This window comes from Bos javanicus, chromosome 22, assembly GCF_032452875.1.
Source record: "Bos javanicus breed banteng chromosome 22, ARS-OSU_banteng_1.0, whole genome shotgun sequence".
Lineage (NCBI taxonomy): Eukaryota > Metazoa > Chordata > Mammalia > Artiodactyla > Bovidae > Bos > Bos javanicus.
The window spans coordinates 14,336,410-14,357,015 of record NC_083889.1 but is presented as its reverse complement, the minus strand read 5'-3'; the positions used below and the strand labels follow the sequence as shown (position 1 = coordinate 14,357,015).

The 20,606-nt window shown below is 39.1% G+C and overlaps 1 protein-coding gene across 11 annotated transcripts in view; it reads left to right on the top strand.

The window, feature by feature from the left end:
* The window catches only part of ULK4 (unc-51 like kinase 4), a 508,471-nt gene that overhangs the window by 19,316 nt on the left and 468,549 nt on the right, over positions 1-20,606 (top strand). For 7 of the 11 annotated variants that reach the window (XM_061396049.1, XM_061396042.1, XM_061396046.1 and 4 more), the window contains 10 exons: positions 1,182-1,257; positions 3,462-3,554; positions 5,808-5,923; positions 6,076-6,145; positions 7,775-7,871; positions 14,946-15,050; positions 16,828-16,888; positions 18,230-18,411; positions 19,279-19,325; positions 19,659-19,706. In XM_061396049.1, the coding sequence (XP_061252033.1) occupies positions 1,182-1,257; positions 3,462-3,554; positions 5,808-5,923; positions 6,076-6,145; positions 7,775-7,871; positions 14,946-15,050; positions 16,828-16,888; positions 18,230-18,411; positions 19,279-19,325; positions 19,659-19,706 (895 nt within the window). The remainder of the gene's footprint in view (positions 1-1,181; positions 1,258-3,461; positions 3,555-5,807; positions 5,924-6,075; positions 6,146-7,774; positions 7,872-14,945; positions 15,051-16,827; positions 16,889-18,229; positions 18,412-19,278; positions 19,326-19,658; positions 19,707-20,606) is intronic. The other 4 variants (XM_061396045.1, XM_061396043.1, XM_061396047.1 and 1 more) reach the window with 3 other exon arrangements.

Below are 20,606 nucleotides of genomic sequence, written 5' to 3'. Positions count from 1 at the left end.
ATAAGCTCAAGCGTTTAAGCTCGATTTGGTTGCAGTGTTTTAAAAGTATTGAAAATTTACAAATTGTAATTAATGTGTTTACCATTAACAATTTTAAGGAAAGAAAAAGAAGGTACTAACATAATAAAACACTTTGCTACATACCTCAAAAGATGTGGATCTTAAGACCACATATGTGACTTTATATTCATTTTGAATATTCATTTTGAATTTGAAAAATAAGGTTGTGAGTTTTAAAAGAAAAAGAATCCTCAATAATTGATGGAAGAAATAGGAATGCAGAATATTTTCAGTATTTTAAGACTCATCCTAGGTGGAAAAAAAACAAAAAATCTTGATATTTTGAAAGGGGTCTGTATTTCTTTCTTTTTTTTTTAACTTCCGTTTTCATAGAAATCAGTCATTCCTATTTCTTATAATGATGACTTCTGATTTTTAACTTGTATAAGTACTCATAGCATTAAGTATTGTTTTCTTGTATAAGTTAAAGATGTTTATGCAGCGTAAAGAAATCTGAAAATGAAGGTATCAAAGGTCTGGTCAAGAAAACCACTGGCGGCCCAAGGGTGATTATTTCACAGGGATCTTGTTCAGACTGTGCCCACAGTGCCTAATAGCACCATCTGTTTTGATGGCTTTGGCCATCATCTTCTAGGCCACTTCTTTTAATTATAGACTGATAATTTGACCAGGATATACATCTGTCCAGTATAAAAAGACAGAACACTTGGAGATGAATGGAATTTGACAGTATCATAATATTGTGATGTTTATTCTTTTCCTGTTAAAAATCTTTGAAATAAAGTGGGATTACAAGTACTGTAGTCACAGTATATTATCAAGCAAAGCTGGTTAAGTTAAGACTGCCTCAGAAAATGAAACATAATTAATAGTTGAAGACAACGGTGTGAGCTCATTGTTACTGGGTTGTAAAGAGAAAGTTTAGAGGTTAGTCAGAACTTAGTTTTTGAGATACATGTTTTATTGTGGTCCAGGGACAAAGTTTAAAATTTTTGTTCCCTTCCTCCATTAAGTGGAGGCTTTATTGTTACTCATGTATTCTGTGTTCTCTTAAAAATAATTGATGTGCTTAAAATGCTGCTGTTATAATGTTGATGCAGGGTGTGTTTTCATTACTTAACCACTTTCCTTTCTTTTTTGGGTTATTATTTTGTATCTAGATTCTTCTTGTCCTAAAGCTTCTTCAGATTTTATTAATCTGCTTGATGGTTTGCTTCAAAAAGACCCTCAGAAAAGGTATGTATGGGTAATATTTTAACATGAATGAGCAGTGGAATCTTTTTTTTTTCCTTTAGTGTACTTCTAAAATTGTACTGTTCTTATTTTAGAAAGAACTGTTCAAATGATCTCTCTTTTTTTGGGGGGGAAAAAAAGAAATCTGAGTCTACATTGAGTGGCTGCTGTTTGCAGGTGTATTTAATCAGGAGACATTTTAAAAGTCAGTTTTTCTTCTAATGTAGCACGTAGTTGCCTCATAGGTTGACAGATTTCCTTGTAATTCCCCAAATCCAAGGAGTACACTTTTTTGTTTCCATTATGGATTTCAGGCTAAAACTGTCTTAGACTACCCCACTGTGGATGTGCTGTCAAGATACTTAATGTAATAATGACTAACAGGGCCCTATTTTAATGTGAAGTGATTTATCAATATGATATTCCTGTCATACTGGGAATGTCAAGTGACGATCACAGGCACAGTGTGAATGCTCTGTGTAGCCGGGATGGCAGAAAGTTAGAAATCCTTACGATACAGAGTAGGGGAGGGCAGAGGGGAGTAGGGAATGAAGGTGAGGGTCTCCCTGGCCTGGAAGACAAGAGAAACTAGTTTCTGGTTCTCCCACTAGTTATCTTGAGATTTTCGACAAATGTTTGGGGTCTCTACTTCAGGGTGTAAAATGAATAAATTTAGTATAGCATGTAATGTATCAGCATTAAATATGAGAGAAACTATACAGAAGAAAATGTTTATACTTGAATAAATTGTAAGACACTGCTGTACTTGCAATAGCATGCTTTTAGGATAAGTGTTACTTTGGTGGATAATCTCCCAGATTTTTTGGATAAGATATAAATATGCTTAATTTAGCTAATTTAGGACCTTATTTAGGGTATATTTTTATGTATTTATATTCCATATGAAATACTTTTTTGCATAAATGGGACCACCCCACAACGTAGTTTCTTTATTCTATATATCTGCTTGGTCATTTTATTTTTTCACTTGGTCATTTTAAGTGGCTGCTGAATGTACATGCAATAATGTATGATAACAGTATTCAGAGTGCTTTTTTTTTTGAGAATGCTTCTTGATTTAGAATATCATATATACTGACTGCTATAGTAAATATGTTTTTGTCTCTCTTTGTTTTTGTTCACTTAAGAAGTTATCTCCTTTGAATAAGTTTCTCAAGATGGGATTGCTGGCCAAAGATTAATAAGAACATTAAAAATGTGGACACATTTGCTGATCCCAGGAACATGGGAAGGTTTATACTTCCAGCAATTTTAGAAAGCTCCTTCCCTCCAATTGTTAAATACAGTGGGCTTTGTTGATCTTATACATTTTTTGCTACTTTGGTAGATGAAAAAGAAATTCCATTTTATTGGCAATTTTAATTGTTAGTGAATTTAAGGAGCCATTTGTATAAAAGGGACATATACTTGCAGCTGCCAGTTCTTTATCACTTGTATTTTAATTTCAACCAAGATAGTTTGAATTTCATTTCCTAAATTTTGAATAATTAGATATAAATTACTATCTTTTTTGAATTTTAGGGTTAATCATTTTGAATCTGAGTATACCTCAGGTATAATTGATAAGTAGTAAAACTTAATACTTTGAAAGTGAGTCTAGTTTTCAGATATGGCCTGAAGTCATCTTAATGTGGGTGATCTGATTAAATAATGTTTTGACTCCTAAACAGAGGTGTGACTGTGTATAGTCATGAGGTTGATAAGCTTGTTTATTTCTGAATGAACTTCTAAAAGTGAAGTTACAAAATTGGCAGGGCAGGAATAGAGATGCAGATACAGAGAACAGACTTTGGACCCAGCTAGGGAAGGAGAGGATGGATGAATTGAGAGAGTAGCACTGAAACATGGGCGTTACCATGTGTAAAATAGATAGCTAATGGGAAGCTGCTGTATGACACAGGGAGTTCAGTGCTGTACTCTCTGACAACCTATAGGGGTGGGTTAGGGGATAAGGGATTTCAGGAGGGAGGGGGCATGTGTGCTTATGACTGATTCACATTGTTATATGGCAGAAGCCGTCACAGTATTATAAAGCAGTTATCCTCCAGTTAAGAAAAGAATTTAAAAAATAGATAATAAAAAGGAATATGTGAAACGGATCTGATATGTATAACTAGGACATGTCCTGGGAATTCTCCATGGTAAATCATATTAAAATAGATTTTAAACATTTCTGTTTTATAAAGACTGACTTGGGCAGACCTGCTGCAGCATTCATTTTGGAAGGATGCTTTTGCTAGAAATGATCAGGACTCAAGCACTGAGGATTCCAACGTCAGGTAGTACAAGCTGATCTTTGTGTGGGGGGCATGGTTATTAAGCACTTGGACCATTGCTATGATTGCAGCCTCAATGATGTGAATTTCTGTGCTTTTCATAATAGAAAATCAGGCATTTGTTTAATTAAGGGTTGCTTAAAGAGTTTAGTCACGACATTTTGTGTGCTTGACTTTGCTCATTCTCTGGTCAGTTGTTTATTCTCCAGGCAGGGTTTTAGTCCTGTGGTCATTAGTCCTGTTCACCTGGACTCCCACCTTGTCAGCACATGGTAGGATCTTGTTTCCCTCTTTGAAATTAGGTGCAGTCCTGTGACTTGCTGTGGCTGATGAAATGTGAGCAGAAGTGATGTGTTATTTCTGTGTAGAAACTCAAAGAGCTAGGGTGTGATTTGCTACCTTTCTTTCTCCTGATGAGGTGATCAGGAAGAAAATGTCCAGATGGAGTTGCCTTCAGGCTGGGTCTTTAGTGACCACGATGAGCACAGCTTTCCTGCCTGCCTGTGGTGGCTGTGTGCACGAGTGAGACATAAAGCTAGGAGAGTCTAAGTCACTAGCATTTGTGGATCATGTTACCACAGCATAACCTAGCTCATCCTGACTAATATACTTCATTTTATTATTAAGTCTTCTTAGTCCAGGACACTTACAAAAGTGATGGTGTTTTGAAAAGAACAAGGTGAAAAGTAGATGAGCCAAAGTCCAGATAATCGACTCCTTCTCTCTCCACTTCATTCAGTGATAATGGTTGTTTGATTTTTGGTTGTTCTTAATTTTAATCTTGTCAATTCAGTGTACTGGATAGAGAAATCTGAATTCTATATAAGGTCTCTCTCAGACTTTGGTTTCTGCGACCCACTGAGCTCAGCTGTTTCCACACTTCAGGCTCTATGAAGAGTACAGAAACTGGGCGTGGGTCCTTGTCTATCAGTGTCAGCAAGTCCTCGGCCACCTTGCACCTTAGTATGCCATCTTCCTTCTGATCTGTATGCCTTTTCTTTCTTACTGGCCTTGCAAGGACTTTTTTTTTTAGCATGGTAATGAATGAGGTAATGAAGGAGTGGGGCACGACTGAGCAACTGAACTCAGTGTATGAGGGGTGATGACAATGAACACCATTGCCTGGTTTCTGAGTTTAGGATGCATTCAGCCTTTCTGCATTAAGTACAATGGGCTTCCCTGATGGTGCTAGTGGTAAAGAACCTGCCTGCCAGTGCAGGAGATGCAAGAGCCATGGGTTCAATCTCTGGATCAGGAAGATCCCTTGGAGAAGGAAAATGGCAACCCACTCCAGTATTCTTGGCTGGAGAATCCCCATGGACAGAGGAGCCTGGTGGGCTACAGACCTCAGGTTCTCAAGAGTTGGGTACAACAGAGCATGCTCACATGTGCGAGTGTGTGTGCACACACACACGTACACACGATGAGCTGGAGGGTTTTGTAACTTCCCTTTTTCAGTTGGAAACGAATGTTATTAATAAACGTCAAATGCCTTTTTGTATCAATAGATAGGATCATGTGGTTTCTCTCCTTTAGAGTCTCTTTATGGACTCTTACATAAATTTGTTTTCAAATATTGAGGCAACCTTGCCTTCCCACTGTGAGCCACACTTCCTCATGGTGTATGCTTTTATGTCTTGATGAATATCTTTGGGACCAAGTGACAGGAAGATGATGAGAGAGGAAAAGTAAGAGAACAGAGAGATTTGCCTCACCTTCTTGGGATCATAGCTCTCTGTTTAGAAAAGAGGATGTTTCTCCCATAGGATTTTAGGCGTGGGCCAGAAGTGTGTGCTGCAAGATTACCTGGAGGCTGGGGCAGGACAAAAGGGAATAAGAAAAACCAAAAACCAAACAAAAAACTAGGGTATTTCCCCTGCTCTGACCCTTAGGGATTCCCTTTCCTGTTCCTTGGAACAGAAATAGAGGATTTCTTGTGGAGCTCCTTTGAGCCCAGGGCTGGCGACACTGGAAGGGCAGAAATGAAAGGGAAGCTCATTCATTGCTGGCTCACTGATGCTTCGAGTGCTGGTTTACTTCTCCTGTTGGTCTGCTGCTATTTATTTTTCAGTGATAAATTTTATAGGCGTCTTAGTACAGTGCCTTGCACACATTGAGAGCTCATTTCAGTTACTCAGTGAAAAATACAAATGTCCTGTGTAACTTAAGTATCTTTGCCAGCCTCTTGTTCGACACAGAAAACTACAGAAAGCTCAGTAGTAAGCTCGATTGAGTTGAGTTTCTCTTGTTAAACAGCAGAAACATGGAATATTCTGGGTCCCAAGATGCCACGGAACTTCTGAAGAGCCCTCAAGGTGGACAAGCAAAGGGGGAGAAAAGTGGGCAGCGACTCAGTCACTCCTTCAGGCTGGGTGAGCTTGCGTTTGACCATGGTCCTGCTGCTCCGAACACTGTTTCTGACAGTCCCTAATATGTGTTATCTGTCTCTTCACATTTCTGTCTACATCATGCCCTGCTCATATTTTTGTTCACTTATGGATATTGTTTTACCTTCCTGCCACAGAAAATCCATCTGACTTGCGGCCTAAGAGTACCCTGGGGGGTCAATTGAATGAGTCCATGTTTCTTCTCAGGTATGTAGAATAACAGAGTGGTAAGGAGTCTTTGGGGGATGAAAGCTAAATCTTCTTAAAGTGTCTTGTCCAGGTGGTGAACCATGTTGCACAGAAGTAAAGGCCAGGGATAAATGCCACATTCCCATTTTGCTCTCCTTGTAAGTTACTCTTCAGTGCTGGCCAGTGGAATGTAGACTTCCCTTTGTGTTTTTAAAATTTCTAACCAAGCCACCTTATCTTTTCTATTTATAAGGGTTAAAACTTCTTTATTTTGTACTTTTACTGCAAGTAAAATTGAATTTAAAATTTCAGAAGTCTGGCTCCTTTATTTGGATAAAGACTTATAGGAAAAAACAGGTTGTGTTTTTTTTTTAAATGTAGTTTTATCTGGGAGGGAGGCTTAAACAATATTTGCAATCATTTAAATAATAAAATCAGAATGGTATTTAAAGTGATTAGGCCAATGTATTTAAAATTTTGATAAAATGTAAATATTAAGTGTTATAGTTTATTTATAGGTTCAGCCTCATAGTTTAATTTCATGACATAGGAGTTATAATAATAAACTAAAATTTCCTGATTTGTTTTACCCATATTTAAATATAAAGGATGTTAAATTTGTCTGTACATCTTAGGCATTTTAAATTCAGTTAAAAAAAATTTTGTACAGTCTCTGGTAAATTTTGTGACCTAAGTAAGTACTTGTTTAATGAATGAATACAAAGGCAGGTAAGTGGAGGAGAGGTGATATTTGGAAATTTGAAGGAATTCATCACCAAAAGACCATAATGATTTAAATGGAAGAATTTCTTAAAATGCCAAAAACTCAAACTCAGAGACCCGGATGTAGTGGAGTGGCCCCCAGAGTATGGCATCCATTGATAAGGGTGGGAGAAATCATTAAAAACAGATGAGGTTTATAACTTGTTTCTTAAGTAGGTACCAAAGTAATTTACCAGTTCAAACATTTTATGAAATAAAGTTATAAACATTTTCCATGCTTTGTAGAATATCTCGGAGAAGGCAATGGCACCCCACTCCAGTACTCTTGCCTGGAAAATCCCATGGGCAGAGGAGCCTGGTAGGCTGCAGTCCATGGGGTCGCGAAGAGTCGGGCACGACTGAGCGACTTCACTTTCACTTCTCACTTTCATGCATTGGAGAAGGAAATGGCAACCCACTCCAGTGTTCTTGCCTGGAGAATCCCAGGGACGGTCGAGCCTGGTGGGCTGCCGTCCATGGGGTCACACAGAGTCAGACATGACTGAAGTGACTTAGCAGTAGAATATCTGAGCTATTTTTATTAATGTAAATCCTGCCTAGATCAGCACACATTAAAAAAATAATATTTTTTAAGCTTCTAGTTAAAACTAAATACTGTATATAGCATGCCATGCCCTGCCCAGTTGATCAGCTGTGTCCAGCTCTTTGTGTCCCCATGAACTATAGCCCACCAGGCTCCTCTGTCCTTGGGATTTCCCAGGCAAGAATACTGGAGCAGGTTGCCATTTCCTACTCCAGAGGATCTTCCCAACCCAGGGATCGAACCAGGGTCTCTTGTGTCTCCTGCATTGGCAGGCGGACTCTTTACTGCTAGTGCCGCCTGGGAAGCCCCTTGAATAATGTTAACTGGTGTGCATTTTTCAGTTCTCGTCCTACTCCAAGAACCAGCACTGCAGTGGCATTAAGTCCTGGTGATGCTGTGACTCAGAGTTCACCACAGAAGACTTCTCCCTTGACCAAAGTAAGCAAAGATAGAATTTTTAATTTTTTTTCATATGCAAGATAACAGACTCACAAGAATAATTGCAAGTTAATCTGTGAACTATGTTTGTAATTGCAAGATTTACAATTAAGTCATCTTCCTTGATTATCACTGGTTTTTCTAGTAAGTATTCTTAAGAGAGAGGTGCTTCATAGGTGTTTACTTGATAGCAGCTTTATTGAGATGTAATTGACACACCATGCAATTCACCCATTTAAAGTGTATAATTCAGAGGCTTTTAGCATACTCACAGAGTTATGCAGTCATCACCACAGTTAATCTCATCATCCCACAGAGAAGCCCTGTGTACCCATTAGCAGTCACTCCTGTTTTCTTCCAGTTTCTCTTAACATTTTGCTGTAGGCAACCACTAATCTGCTTTCTGTCTTTATAAATATGCCTTTAAATGGATCATACAATATGGGATCCTTTGTGACTGTCTTTTTTTACTTAATGTAATGTTTTTTAAGATTCATCCAAGTTGCAGCATGTATCAATACTGTATTCCTTGTTATTGCCTGATAATATTCTGTTGTGTATACCACATTTTATGTTTCCATTCATCAGTCTGTGGACATTTGGGTGGTTTTCTTTCGGCTCTTGTGAGTGATGCTGCTATGAACGGTTGTGTACATTTCTGTGTGGGTACGTATTCTATGCTACATCATATGGTAACTCTTTTTAACCTTGAAGAACTGCCGAATCGTTTTCCAAAGCAGCTGCACCATTTTACATTCTCAGCACCAGTGTGTGAGGGTTCCAGTTTTCCCATACTTACCAAAACTTGTTACTGCCTGCCAGTCAGTAGATTTTAAAATTGTGGTAAAATATACATTACATAAAATTGACCATTTTAACCATTTTATAGTGTGAGTTCAGTGGCGTGTAGTGTTGATACAGTCACATTGTTTTGTAACCGTCAGTACTATGCATTCCCCACATTCCCCCAGACCCTGACAACAACTCTTATACTTTCTGCTTCTGTGAATTTGCCTAGTAAACTTACATAAGTGAATCACACAATATTTAGTGTCTGGACTATTTCATTTAGCATAATGTCTTCCTGGTCCATGTATCTTCTAGCATGTATCAGAATTTCATTCCTTTTTCAGGCAGAGAAATATTCCATTGTGTGTTTGTACCAATTTATTCACTCATCTTTCGATAGACACTTGGGTTGCTTCAACCTTTTGGCTATTGTAAACAGTGCTACAATTGTGTCTCTGTTATTATAGCCACTCTCAGTTCAGTTCAGTCGCTCAGTCGTGTCTGACTCTTTGCGACCCCATGAATCGCAGCACGCCAGGCCCCTCTGTCCATCACCAACTCCCAGAGTTCACTCAAACTCACGTCCATCCAGACAGTGATGCCATCCAGCCATCTCTTCCTCTGTTGTCCCCTTCTCCTCCTGCCCCCAATCCCTCCCAGCATCAGAGTCTTTTCCAGTGAGTCAACTCTTCACATGAGGTGGCCCAAGTACTGGAGTTTCAGCTTTAGCATCATTCCTTCCAAAGAAATCCCAGGGCTGATCTCCTTCAGAATGGACTGGCTGGATCTCCTTGCAGTCCAAGGGACTCTCAAGAGTCTTCTCCAACACTACACTTCAAAAGCATCAATTCTTCGGCACTCAGCTTTCTTCACAGTCCAACTCTCACATCCATACAAGACCACTGGAAAAACCATAGCCTTGACTAGATGGACCTTTGTTGGCAAAGTAATGTCTCTGCTTTTGAATATGCTGTCTAGGTTGGTCATAACTTTCCTTCCAAGGAGTAAGCATCTTTTAATTTCATGGCTGCAGTCACCATTTGCAGTGATTTTGGAGCCCTCCAAAATAAAGTCTCTCACTGTTTCCATTGTTTCCCCATCTATTTGCCATGAAGTGATGGGACCAGATGCCATGATCTTCGTTTTCTGAATGTTGAGCTTTAAGCCAACTTTTTCACTCTCCTCTTTCACTTTCCTCAAGAGGCTTTTGAGTTCCTTTTCACTTTCTGCCATAAGGGTGGTGTCATCTGCATATCTGAGGTTATTGATATTTCTCCGGGCAATCTTGATTCCAGCTTGTGTTTCTTCCAGTCCAGCGTTTCTCGTGATGTACTCTGCATAGAAGTTAAATAAGCAGGGTGACAATATATAGCCTTGACGTACTCTTTTTCCTATTTGGAACCAGTCTGTTGTTCCATGTCCAGTTCTAACTGTTGCTTCCTGACTTGCATACAGATTTCTCAAGAGGCAGATCAGGTGGTCTGGTATTCCCATCTCTTTCAGAATTTTCCACAGTTTATTGTGATCCACAGAGTCAAAGGCATTGGCATAGTCAATAAAGCAGAAATAGATGTTTTTCTGGAACTCTCTTGCTTTTTCGATGATCCAGTGGCTGTTGGCGATTTGATCTCTGGTTTCTCTGCCTTTTCTAAAACCAGCTTGAACATCAGGAAGTTCACAGTTCACATATTGCTGAAGCCTGGCTTGGAGAATTTTGAGCATTACTTTACTAGCATGTGAGATGAGTTCAATTGTGCGGTAATTTGAGCATTCTTTGGCATTGCCTTTCTTTGGGATTGGAATGAAAACTGACCTTTTCCAGTCCTGTGGCCACTGCTGAGTTTTCCAAATTTGCTGGCATATTGAGTGCAGCACTTTCACAGCATCATCTTTCACGATTTGAAATAGCTCCACTGGAATTCCAACACCTCCACTAGCTTTGTTCGTAGTAATGCTTTCTAAGGCCCACTTGACTTCACATTCCAGGATGTCTGGCTCTAGGTCAGTGATCACACCATCGTGATTATCTGGGTCGTGAAGATCTTTTTTGTACAGTTCTTCTGTGTATTCTTGCCACCTCTTCTTAATATCTTGTGCTTCTGTTAGGTCCATAGCATTTCTGTCCTTTATCGAGCCCATCTTTGCATGAAATGTTCCCTTGGTGTCTCTGATTTTCTTGAAGAGATCTCTAGTCTTTCCCATTCTGTTGTTTTCCTCTATTTCTTTGCATTGATCGCTGAAGAAGGCTTTCTTATCTCTTCTTGCTATTCTTTGGAACTCTGCATTCAGATGCTTATATCTTTCCTTTGCTCCTTTGCTTTTTGCTTCTCTTCTTTTCACAGCTATTTGTAAGGCCTCCCCAGACAGCCATTTTGCTTTTTTGCATTTCTTTTCCATGGGGATGGTCTTGATCCCTGTCTCCTGTACAGTGTCATGAACTTCATTCCATAGTTCATCAGGCACTCTATCTATCAGATCTAGTCCCTTAAATCTATTTCTCACTTCCACTGTATAATCATAAGGGATTTTATTTAGGTCATACCTGAATGGTCTAGTGGTTTTCCCTACTTTCTTCAATTTCAATCTGAATTTGGCAATAAGGAGTTCATGATCTGAGCCACAGTCAGCTCCTAGTCTATAGCCACTCTGCTGCTGCTGCGTCGCTTCAGTCGTGTCCGACCCTGCGCGACCCCGTAGACGGCAGCCCACCAGGCTCCCCCGTCCCTGGGATTCTCCAGGCAAGAACACTGGAGTGGGTTGCCATTTCCTTCTCCAGTGCATGAAAGTGAAAAGTGAAAGTGAAGGCGCTCAGTCGTGTCTGACTCTTCGAGACCCTGTGGACTGCAGCCCACCAAGCTCCTCCATCCATGGGATTTTCCAGGCAAGAGTACTGGAGTGGGGTGCCATTGCCTTCTCCGATAGCCACTCTAGTGGGTGTCAAATTAGATCTCACTGTAGTTTTGATTTCATTTCTTCATTGGCTAATAATAGTGAGCATCTGTTTAAGTGCTGATTGGAAATTTATGTTTTCTTTGGAAGAATGTTTATGTAATCCTTTTGCCCATTATTGAGTTGTAGGAATTCTTTATATGTTTTAGATATATGATCATAAACGTTTTCTTCCATTCTGTGAGTTGTTCTTTCCCTTTCTTGATGGTGTCCTTTGAACCACAAATGTTTTTAATTTTGCAGTAGACCAGATTATCTTTTTTGTGTTTGTTGTTGCCTCTACCCTTGGTGTCATAACTAAGAAACAGTTGCCACCTCTCAGGTCATGAAGGTTTATGTCTGTGCTTGTCAGTCTGCAATCCATTTTGAGTTAGTTTTTGTATATGGCATGAGGTAAGGAGGTCCATCCAACTTCTTTGGTTTACATGTGGACATCCAGTTGCCTCAGCACCATTTGTTTAGAAGGCTTTTCCTTCCCCATTTAAATGTCTTGAAATTCTTGTTGAATATTGTGCTTAGTCACTCAGTTGTATCTGACTCTTTCCAACCCCATGGATTGCAGCCCACCCTGTTCTTCTGTCCATGGAAGTCTCCAGGCAAGAATACTGGAGTGGGTAGCCATTCCCTTCTCCAGGGGAACTTCCTAACCCAGAAATAGAACCAGGATCTTGTGAATTTCAGGCAGATTCTTTACCAGCTGAGCTAACAGGAAAGCCCAAGAATACTGGAGTGGGTAACCTATCCCTTCTCCAGGGGACCTTCCTGACCCAGGAATTGAACCGGAGTCTCCTGCATTGCAGGAGGATTTTTTCCAGCTGACCTATCAGGGAAGCCCTGTTGAATATTAACTTAAATAAAAGGTTTGTTTCTGGACTCTCAGTTCTGTTCCACTGACTGATTCTTTCCTCACGCTAGTAGCACAGGGTCTTGGGTGCTGTGACTTTTTAGTAAGTTTTGAAATTAGGAAGTATGATTCTTGACTTTGTTCTTTTTCAAGGTTTTTTTTTTTTTTTCTTGGTCTATTCTGTGTCTCTTAAATTTCCATTGGAATTTTAGGATCAGTTCACAAGGTTTTGAAAAGAAAAGAAGCCATCTGGGATTGTGAGAACAATTATGTTGAATATCTAGGTCAATTTGGGGAGTATTGCCATGTTAGCAGTATAAAGTTTGCTTCCATGGATATGGGATCTCTTTCTACCTATTTAGGCCTTCTTTAGTTTATTTCAATCATAGTTGTTTTGAATGCAGAAATATTTTGAATTAAATATTTTTCCATGTTATCTTTTATTGTACTTTTTGCATGGTAGATATAATTGCTTTTAATTCTTACTGTAATTTTTATGTAATGGGAAATGCATTTGAACTATGTGAAACTTAATTTTGCATTGAAATGAAATGGTAAAAGGTTATAATAAAATCTTCCTGTGCTAATACATGTTTTGTTAAATGTGAGATATGAAATCAGTGTAAAAGTAAAAAGATGCATTCTGAAATGGGATAAATGTTGAATTTCTCTTGCCAGATGTTTATTGTAGAGGAGTGTATGTAATCTTCTTATTGAGAATATTCAAGCACTAATTATAGAATTACTATAAGGGAGCTTAGATTTTATAATTCTTTAAATGATACCTGATGCTTTTTATTCAATTACAAAAATTTTAGAAAACTTGAAAAATGTAGAAGAGGACAAAGAGAATAAAAAACTGCTTGTTATTTAATTACTACCTAGAGTAACCACTTGGAGAAGGAAATGGCAACCCACTCCAGTGTTCTTGCCTGGAGAATCCCATGGACGGAGAAGCCTGGTGGGCTTCATTCCATGGGGTTGCAGAGTCGGACACGACTGAAGCGACTTAGCAGCAGCAGCAGCAGAGTAACCACTGATTACATTTTGCTATAACTACTTCTGGTTCTATACATGTATGTTCATTTTTAAACAAAGGGACATAATTTTATATAAGTTTTTTTCATGTAATAAGTAGACCTGATTGCACCTTTTGATTAATTTATTCCTGAGCATTTTATTTGAGTTTATTTTTTGCTACTGTCATTGATATATGGTATTTTTATAACCTGTTTTTGTGCATACATTCACTGTATATGTATGAAATTAATTTTTACATATATAGTTTTCTAATTGGTCTACTTTACTAATTCTTAGATTATTTAAAACATTTTTCAGTTGAATTCATCTTGGCTTTTCTTTTGAGTTTTTCTGTTTTGAAAGTCTGTGTTCTTAAATTTTTTTTAAACATTTTTTACAAAAGTTCCTCCTAATTCTTCATGAGTCTCTAATATTCTGTCTTCTAAGTTGCAAAGTGGTGGTTGTGGTTTCCAGGAACTTTATTAGCTAATTATTCTGTCCTTTACCTTAGTTTTGAATTGTTTATTTTTCTATATATTTTTCACTTTACTGATTTGATTTTCTGGTTATCAGTTTGTTGGTCAGAGTTTCAGTGGACATTCTTGATGCATAAATCCAATTTTTTTTTTTTCTGATGTGAAATACTTAAGGCAACAGCACTAGGAATAAAAATTGAATTTAAGAAGAGCACAAAGAAGCATCTCGAATAACTGAAGGGGAACATCTAGTTATTTGTTTTCATTATGTATCAGTTCCACTTTGGGATTTATAAAGATATAGGCGTTTAATACCTACTTCAGCCTGGAATTTTTTTATACTGTAATTTAAGCTTTATATTGACTATTTGGTAAGGCAGAAATAGATTAATTTTTGGTGAATGAAAGATAAAAAACGTGCTGATAATTGTAACATCTTCATAGTTCTTCATAGATAATTGCCTCTTCATAGTTGAGCACATCAGACTATCGAAGATCTGCTTCGTAGTCCTAACCAACCTTTGTGGTGAACACAAGCAAGTCAGCTACTTGCTCTGAGCTTTGTTTTTTTCACCTGTAAAAACAGGAATAATAATGCAGTAGATATAGGGTTTTTGTGAAGATCAGATGAGACTGACTGTGGAAGTGTTTTGAAGAGCAGTGGAGGTCCATCAATACAAGTGACCTTTTTCAGTGGAGTCTATTTAGCATGTTACTGACTCCGCCTCTTAAAACATGGGCTTCCCAGGTGGCACTAGTGGGAAAGAATCTGCTTGCCAGTGCAGGAGATGCAAGAGAGGAGGGTTCAATCCTTGGGTTGGGAAGATTGCTTGGAGAGGAGGAAACAGCAACCCACTCCAGTTTTCTTGTCTGGGAAATCCCATGGACAGAGGAACCTGGCAGGCTACAGTGCAAGGGTTGCAAAGAGTCAGACACGGCTGAAGCGACTGAGCACACGCAGTCACAGAAACTGTCTAATTCTTGTTACTGTTCCAGATTGCTAGTGGCCACATGAGTCAGCAGGATCTGGAGTCCCGGATGAGAGAGCTTATCTACACAGACTCAGATCTCGTCATCACCCCAATCATTGACAATCCGAAGGTGCGGAAAAACCCCAAAGACACCCTAACACCCTGGGGCTGGAATCTGGGTGACGTTTTCATTCCCCAGTCTTATCTTCTCCCCCGATTCTTGTGGTTGTCTGCTTTTCTTTCTTTCCTGCCACGTGCCCATACTTACTTAGATGAATGATTGCAGACACGCTCCCTGATGGTGTGTGGTGAAGGCACATGTCAATGAGCAGCGCTCCTCGGCTGGGGTGGGGGGCTAATCACAGAGAGACCATAGCTCTCATAGGTGGTCAGGATTGCAGGGCAGGTGATGGCGAGAGACGGGGAGCTTGTGTGCAGCTTCTCTTAGTGTTAATATTGTACAGGACCACGGCATGGTTAGTAGAGCTAGGGGACTGGCATTGGTACAGTGCGAGTAACCGCTGAACTTACTCGAATTTTATCACTTGGGCCACCGGTGTCCCTTTTCTGTGCCAGGATCCCACGTTGCAGTTGGGATCTTTTGCCTCCAATTGGTCCTTGTACTCCATGGTCTTGTGGTAATTTCTTACTGTTTCCTTGTCTCTTATGAGCTTGGGCTTCTCCGGTGGCTCAGACGGTAAAGCGTGCCTGTAGTGTGGAAAATCTGGGTTTGATCCCTGGGTCAGGAAGATCCCCTGGAGGAGGAAATAGCAACCCACTCCAGTACTCTTGCCTGGAAAATTCCATAGATGGAGGAGCCTGGTGGGCTACAGTCCATGGGGCCTCAAAGAGTTGGATACGACCGAGCGACTTCACTTATGATCTTGATACTTTGAAGAGTACAGTACTGGGTAGGTATTTTGTAGAATGTCCCTCCGTTTGGGTTTGCCTAAGCATTTCTCATGATTACAAATGATGTTATGCATTTTTTGGCGAGAATACTAGCAGCAAAAGTTTTAAAAATGCTCCCTAGGGAGTTTTTGGAAACGTTAGATATAGAAATGAGGGTTGAATTTTTAAATTAAAAGTGTCACAATGAAGTCCCCCAGCTAACCCAAACTCATGGATCCAACTGCTACGTGTAGTCTTCATTTTGCTTGAGAAAACCATATGGTCTTCTGTTCAAGACCTCAGCCCACCTTCCAGCTCTTCCGTAAATCCTGACCGCATCAAACCTAAAGTCCTTATTGATTCTCTAGTTTCTTAGAAACATTTCTCTGAAGTCTGTAATTATGTCCTGCCAGTTTTGCATCCTAATATAAATATTTCATGTTTTTTCTGCTGTTTAACAGATGTTTGTCGTATCTTTCCAACCAGAGTGTCAGCTCTCTGGCAGTTGGATCATGTCTTTGATGTGTTTCTCTCCCCCTTCCCACTTAGCACAGTGCTTTGCCTTGACAGGCAGCCAGTAAAGATTTATTGAATAACTAAATTTCTAACCTAGAAGTAAATTAGCTTAAGAGTAAGCCAAGATAGGGTGGACTGACTCTTTTCCATGAAGTTTTATTTTTTTGCAGACGTCAGTTGAAATGATTTTATTTTACGCCTTATCACTCATATTTGTGTATTAGTCTGAAAGGGTTCTGTTGAATGCTTGTTTTTTTTTTGTGTTACATTTTACGTTGTTCTTCTCTGACCTTGTTGATTTGTAATGGCATCACTGACTCGATGGACATGGGTCTGAGTGAACTCCGGGAGTCGGTGATGGACAGGGAAGCCTGGCGTGCTGCAGTCCCTGGGGTCGCAAAAGGGTGGACACCACCGAGCGACTGAATGGAACTGAATAGGAGATACATCGGGAGACAGTTACCCATCTCAAAAGTTTTTTTTTTTTTTTTTAACCACAGATTATGAAACAACCACCAATTAAATATGATCCAAAAATATTGCATCTACCAGCACATTCAGGTAGGATCCTAAAGGGCTTATCAAATACATAGATTCATGGCAGACAGATACAAATATAAAATTTAATTGTAAATGGAATATTTTATTTATGAATAGCTAAATTTTTATTTTCCTGCCAACTGGCTATTTTCCCTAGGCATTAAGAAACCAGCTATAATCCTCTTGTGCCAGCGTTTGCCTTACTCAGCTGGGTCCAGGCTGCCATGGACTCTTCAGGGCAGGAAAGTTTCTGTGAAGCTGAGTGGGTTTTCCTGTTGTGTGTGTGGGCCCTTCTCCCGCCCTGGACCTTAAAAGCCAGTTGAATTTCCAACATTAATCGTGCTGTTGTGGGTACAGAGAGTTGGAAACCATAAGGAAGAATCGAGATTTCTACCTGAGGGAGTGGGGCAGTTGAGATTGGAGTCAGATGGCTCATTTCTGGGGGGATAATGTAGGCCTGGAGAGACTTGAAGCATGATTGTTACTTTTCTTTTTTTCCTAATGGAAAGTCGTATTTAGGGTGAGTGTAAGAATTTTTTTAATACCTTGAATTTTGATGTATTTTGTTTGATAAATTATGTTTTAAACTAGACCTGGAAAGATTCTTCATCATAGTTGGAGTAGAATCTAAAAATTGAAATCAAAGTAAATGTAAAATAAAATATGTTCATGTTTTAAGTATTCCAAGTAGAGGCACAATTTATGAAAACTTAGAGGGGTTTATCTCGAAATATTCCTTCCCTTTTCCACTTTAGTTTGAATTATTTTAAGAAATTATTGTTAAAGCTTATTTTGTTTAAATATAGAGATTAGGTGAAATTATGTTAATTTTAGCTGGCGGTTCATTTCCCAGTTTCTGCCTTTTGTTTGTAGGCATTTGAAGGTGGTACTCCCAGATGGTTTCAGCTCTGTATTAACCTAGTTATATTTACTAGTCATTTCAGTGGGACTTCATAATAACTATAAAAATTTTGGCTTTTCCAATATCTTAAGGCTAGGTTGCTTTATTTATGCAAAGGCCATCTTGTTTTTTTCAGAGTACAGTTTTATTTAACTTAGTACTTTGTTATGCTCTTGGTTGCAAGAAAATTCTACTAAATTTAGGCATCTGCCTTGTTTTTTAAGCATAGTTTTCCATTGACATAGTTTACAACATCTCCATGGGTAGAAAAGTAGAAGAATATAGAAGAGTGACTAAAAGTGGTGGCATCTTTGGAGTGTTTTGGTTTTGATGGTGTAAAGTTAGGGTTTTCTTTGCCCTCACTTTAGCTATTGAAATTCTGTGTTGTTCTTTCTCTTGCAACATTTGTAGCAATCTCTTTTCACATAATCCCCACTTTTACTATTTTCTTTCTTCTGCAGTGGATAAATTAGTATTTCTAGAAGACCAGGATTGGAATGATTTTCTGCAACAAGTGTGCTCACAGATCGACTCCACTGAGAAGAGTACGGGGGCCTCGCGAGCCAAGCTGAATCTCCTCTGCTACCTGTGCGTGGTAGCTGGGCACAGGGAGGTGGCCACCAGGCTCCTCCACTCCCCCTTGGTGGGTTCCTAAATATTGGGAAGCAAATAACTCCTTTCACATCCTTGCAGTCTGCCTTCTGCACTTAACTTTATTTCTATAGTGAGAAAAGCAAGCACTAAAATACTAATTCAGTTTAATTAAAATGAAAAAAGGGATTTATTAGGATGACAGGTTTGCCAGTATTGTCCTCTGTTTAATGCTTGTATCTAAAAGCATATGAATCGACATTGACTTTGAAGAGCTTCTTTTTATGTTATGTTACGCTTGCATTTTATATTAACTTGTAGTAATTGTAAGATTTATTTCATCCATGAAATCATAAGAGAGCAATCTTTTCATCAGCTGCTGGAGTGAGCTGCCCATGTGGAATAGGGGCTCTTTTCCTGGGTCTTCCTGGTGAATTCCAAGGTTTCTCATGTGACACTGAATGGGGAATTGAGTCTCTAAGCATTTTTCCTTCTTCCTCTGATAATATTATTTCTTGGGCTGTCTTGGCTCATCAATGAAACCATGGGAATTTGGCAGAGCTTTTGAAGTCATCCTCAGAAAGGAGCATTTTCCTTTCTGGGCCTTCATTGGGGAACTACCTTGAAAAAATTTAAGTTCATTTTCTTGCAGAGTAGTGTTACAGTTCCTTATTTGGTACTTATGTTTGTGGGGTGAGGGGCAGTGGCATGTTTAGAGAATAGAATTGAGTTGGAGAAACTGGACGTACTTGTTTCTTAGTTTTTATCCAGTATATTCAGTGCTTTTGCATCTTTGTAAATAATTACTTCCTTGGTGTGGAATTTGCATTTCATTTGTATATAGGTTTGATTTGTTAATTTAGTGGTCAATTGCTGTCTCATTTCATGATTGAAATACATTTTAATTTTTATATTCTAGTTCCAGTTGCTAATCCAGCATTTGCGAATAGCTCCAAACTGGGATATGTAAGTAACATTTATATTTTAATAAATTATTCTTATTTTATTAAGTAGTTAAAACATGCATATTTATTAAAAGCACATACTCTTAAATACTTATTACAAACTATTCTAAAGTAATGATAACTCTGAATCATAGTCCTTTCTGTACCATTCCAATTGTCAGTTTAAAAATGAAAGTGAAATTGAAAGTCGTTTGGTCATGTCTGACACTTTGAGACCCCATGGACTATGCAATCCATGGAATTCTCCAGGCCAGAATATTGGAGTGGGTAGCCTTTCCCTTCTCCAGGGGATCTTCCAAACCCAGGGATCAAACCCAGGTCTCCTGCATTACAGGCGGATGCTTTATCAGCTGAGCCACAAGGGAAGCCCAAGAATACTGGAGTGAGTAGCCTATCCCTTCTTCAGTGGATCTTCCCTGACCCAGGAATCGGACCAGGGTTTCCTGCATTGCAGGTGGATTCTTTACCAACTGAGCTATCCTTATCCTAATATTGTAAATTCAATTCTAAGGTTATATAAACTACTTTAAAACTTTATTCATGGTTACTCTTTAGAATATTCTTTTTAAAATAATTTTAATTGGTTTATTTATTTTTGGCTGTGCTGGATCTCAATTGTGGCAGGCGGGCTTCTCATTGCAGTGGCTTCTCTTGCTGCAGAGCCTGGGCTCAGGCATGTGGGCTTCAGGAGTTGCCCACATGGGCTGAGGAGTTGAGGTTCTCAGGTTTTAGAGCACAGGCCCAACAGTTGTGGAGCACAGGCTTAGTTGCTCCAAAGTATGTGGGATCTTCCCTGATCAGGGATCAAACCTTTGTCTCCTGGATTCTTTACCACTGAGCCACCAGGGAAGCCCTTGAATATTCTGAGTCAAATACTTTACACTTATCCCTGTGTTTTAATTTAGTTACACTAAGGTGTTCTCCTTTGCCACTATATCTTGCCTTAAGGTGGTAGATAAGAGTGCCTGATGAACTATGGACTGAGGTTTGTGACATTGTACAGGAGACAGGGATCAAGACCATCCCCATGGAAAAGAAATGCAAAAAAGCAAAATGGCTGTCTGGGGAGGCCTTACAAATAGCTGTGAAAAGAAGAGAAGCGAAAAGCAAAGGAGCAAAGGAAAGATATAAGCATCTGAATGCAGAGTTCCAAAGAATAGCAAGAAGAGATAAGAAAGCCTTCTTCAGTGATCAATGCAAAGTAATAGAGGAAAACAACAGAATGGGAAAGACTAGAGATCTCTTCAAGAAAATTAGAGATACCAAGGGAACATTTCATGCA